This window comes from Colobus angolensis, unplaced genomic scaffold (assembly GCF_000951035.1).
Source record: "Colobus angolensis palliatus isolate OR3802 unplaced genomic scaffold, Cang.pa_1.0 Scaffold22, whole genome shotgun sequence".
In the NCBI taxonomy this organism is placed as follows: Eukaryota; Metazoa; Chordata; class Mammalia; order Primates; family Cercopithecidae; genus Colobus; species Colobus angolensis.
The window spans coordinates 2,162,749-2,165,833 of NW_012115377.1; the positions used below are offsets into that span (position 1 = coordinate 2,162,749).

Below are 3,085 nucleotides of genomic sequence, written 5' to 3' on the forward strand. Positions count from 1 at the left end.
ATTTTTAGTAGAGACAGGGTCTCACCATGTTGTTCAGGCTGGTCTTGAACTCCTGACCTCGTGATCTGCCCACCTCGGCCTCCCAGAGTGCTGGGATTACAGGCGTGAGCCACCATGCCCAGCTGCGAAGCTAATTTTTTTTTTTTTTTTTTGAGACGGAGTCTCGTTCTGTTGCCCAGGCTGGAGTGCAGTGGCATGATCTTGGCTCACTGCAAGCTCCGCCTCCTGGGTTCACACCATTCTCCTGCCTCAGGCTCCGAAGTAGCTGGGACCACAGGCGCCTGCCACCATGTTTGGCTAATTTTTTTTTTTTTTGTATTTTTTAGTAGAGATGAGGTTTCACTGTGTTAGCCAGGATGGTCTCGATCTCCTGATCCCGTGATCCACCCGCCTTGGCCTGCCAAAGTGTTGGGATTACAGACGTGAGCCACCGCACCTGGCCACGCCAAGCTAATGTTTGTATTTTTTTTTTGTGGTGCTGGGGTTTCGCCATGTTGCCCAGGCTGATCTTGAACTCCTGGGCTTAAGTGATCCTCGTGCCCCAGCCTCCCAAAGTGCTGGGATTACAGGTGTGAGCCACTGTGCCCAGCCCTCTGTTTAGTTTCTTGAGGACGCACCATGCCGTACAGTCCCTTCGCCGTTCTGCAGTCCCACCGACAGTTTACAAAGGGCTCCAATTTCCCCACATTCTCACCAACACTTGTTATTTTCTGTTTCTTTGAAAGTAGCCATCCTGGGGGGTTTGCTTTCGATGCAGTCTCTCTTTTTGCCTCTGCAGAGGGTTCACCCAGCCTTCTTATCTGTTTCAGGACAATGGGAATTTTTTCACATACACAGGTAGTGGTGGCCGAGATCTTTCCGGCAACAAGAGGACCGCGGAACAGTCTTGTGATCAGAAACTCACCAACACCAACAGGTTCGTGGAATCAGCCTTCTTATTTCCTGGCCGGCACACATCTGCCGAGTCCTTCGTTCTGTTTTGGGCCTCATGTCCAGCAAGTGATAGTCTCATTAGGAGCTTGGTAGAACATAGTGATGCCTGGCATTCGGTTCCTCTCTTCTTCTTTTTTTTCTTTTTTTTTTTTTTTTTGAGACGGAGTCTCGCTCTGTCGCCCAAGCTGGAGTGCAACGGTGCAATCTCAGCTCACTACAACCTCCGCCTCCCAGGTTCAAGTGATTCTCCTGCCTCAGCCTCCTGAGTAGCTGGGATTACAGGCGCCTGCCACCATGTCTGGCTACTTTTTGCACTTTTAGTAGAGACAGGGTTTCACCATAGATGGGGTTTCATCATGTTGGCCAGGCTGGTCTCCAACTCCTGACCTCAAGTGATCTGCCTGCCTCTGTCTCCCAAAGTGCTGGGATTACAGGTGTGAGCCCCTGCGCCCGGTCTGGTTCCTCCCTTCTATGTGCCATATACTGTGAGCCATTCAGAGGGATGAGAGCAAACTTCCCTATAAAAGGCCAGAGAATAGGCATCTTGGTTTTTGTTTGTTTGTTTGTTTGAGATAGGATCTTGCTCTCTTGCCCAGGCTGGAGTGCAGTGGTACAATCTCTGCTCACTGCAACCTCTGCCTCCTGGGCTCAAGCAGTTCTCCTGCCTCACCCTCCTGAGTCTCTGGGATTACAGGTGCTTGCCACCTCACCTGGCTGATTTTTGTATTTTTAGTAGAGATGGGGTTTCACCATGTTGGTTAGGCTGGTCTCGAACTCCTGACCTCCGGTGATCTGCTTTCCTCGGCCTCCCAGTGTTGATATTACAGGCATGAGCCACTGTACCTGGCTGATAGTAGGTATCTTAATGCTGGGCCCGGTGACTTGCGCCTGTAATTCTTGCACTTCAGGAGGCCGAGGCTCAAGGATCAATTGAGTTCAGGGAGTTCAAGACCAGCCTGGGCAATGTAGTGAGACACCCCATCTACAAAAAAGTAAAAATAAAAAAATGAGCAATAGAGCGAGACTCCGTCTAAAAAAAAAAAAAAAAAAGTGAGCTGGGTGTGTTAGCACGTGCCTATAGTCACAGCGACTCAGGAGGCCGAGGCAGGAGGATCACTTCAGCCCAGGAGGCCGAGGCTGCAGTGAGCTGAGATTGCGCCACTGCACCCCAGCTTGAGCAACAGACTGAGATCTTGTTTCCAAAAAAAAAAAAAAATAGATTGCTTCTGGCCGGGCGCGGTGGCTCACGCCTGTAATCCCAGCACTTTGGGAGGCCGAGACGGGCAGATCACGAGGTCAGGAGATCGAGACCATCCTGGCGAACACAGTGAAACCCCGTCTCTACTAAAAATACAAAAAAATCAGCCGGGTGTGGTGGCGGGCGCCTGTAGTCCCAGCTTCTAGGGAGGCTAAGGCAGGAGAATGGCATGAACCCGGGAGGCGGAGCTTGCAGTGAGTGGAGATGGCGCCACTGGCACTCCAGCCTGGGCGACAGAGCGAGACTCTGTCTCAAAAAAAAAAAAAAAAAAATAGATTGCTTCAGTTGTGCAGGTCACACAGTCTATGCAGAGAACCTCTTCAGCTCTTGTGTCATAGCACAAAATCAGCCACAGACCCTATGTAAGTGAATGAGCATAGCTGGGTTCCAGTGAATTTTATTTGCAAAAGGATGTGATGGGCCAGAATTTGCTTGGCCCCTGATGATAGGATGGGGGCGGACTTTTTCAGCATAAAAACCATTATATAAGCCCAAAGGAAAAGGCAGATTCGATGATCTAAACATTATAAATATATGGCATAAATAAATCCTATAAATTAAAAGCCAGATGACTAGGAGGAGTTCTTGACATGACACATGATTGTGTCTTTATACTATAAAGAGCTGTTGCAAATCAACAAGAAACTCATAGAAGAGCTGGGTGCAGTGGCTCACGACTGTAAAACCAGCACTTTGAGAGGCCAAGGTAGGTGGGTCACCAGAGGTCAGGAGCTCAAGACTAGCCTGGCCAACGTGGTGAAACCCCGTCTCTACTAAAAATACAAAAATTAGCTGGGTGTGGTAGCAGGCACCTGTGATCCCAGCTGCTTGGGAGGCTGAGGCAGGAGAATTGCTTGAACCCAGGGAGGCGGAGGTTGCAGTGAGCCGAAATTA

General features: G+C 49.8%; 1 protein-coding gene across 1 annotated transcript in view; it reads left to right on the forward strand.

The window, feature by feature from the left end:
* The window catches only part of UHRF1 (ubiquitin-like with PHD and ring finger domains 1), a 71,624-nt gene that overhangs the window by 54,816 nt on the left and 13,723 nt on the right, over positions 1 to 3,085 (forward strand). The window contains exon 10 of the mRNA XM_011943619.1: positions 810 to 916. Within this exon, the coding sequence (XP_011799009.1) occupies positions 810 to 916 (107 nt within the window). The remainder of the gene's footprint in view (positions 1 to 809; positions 917 to 3,085) is intronic.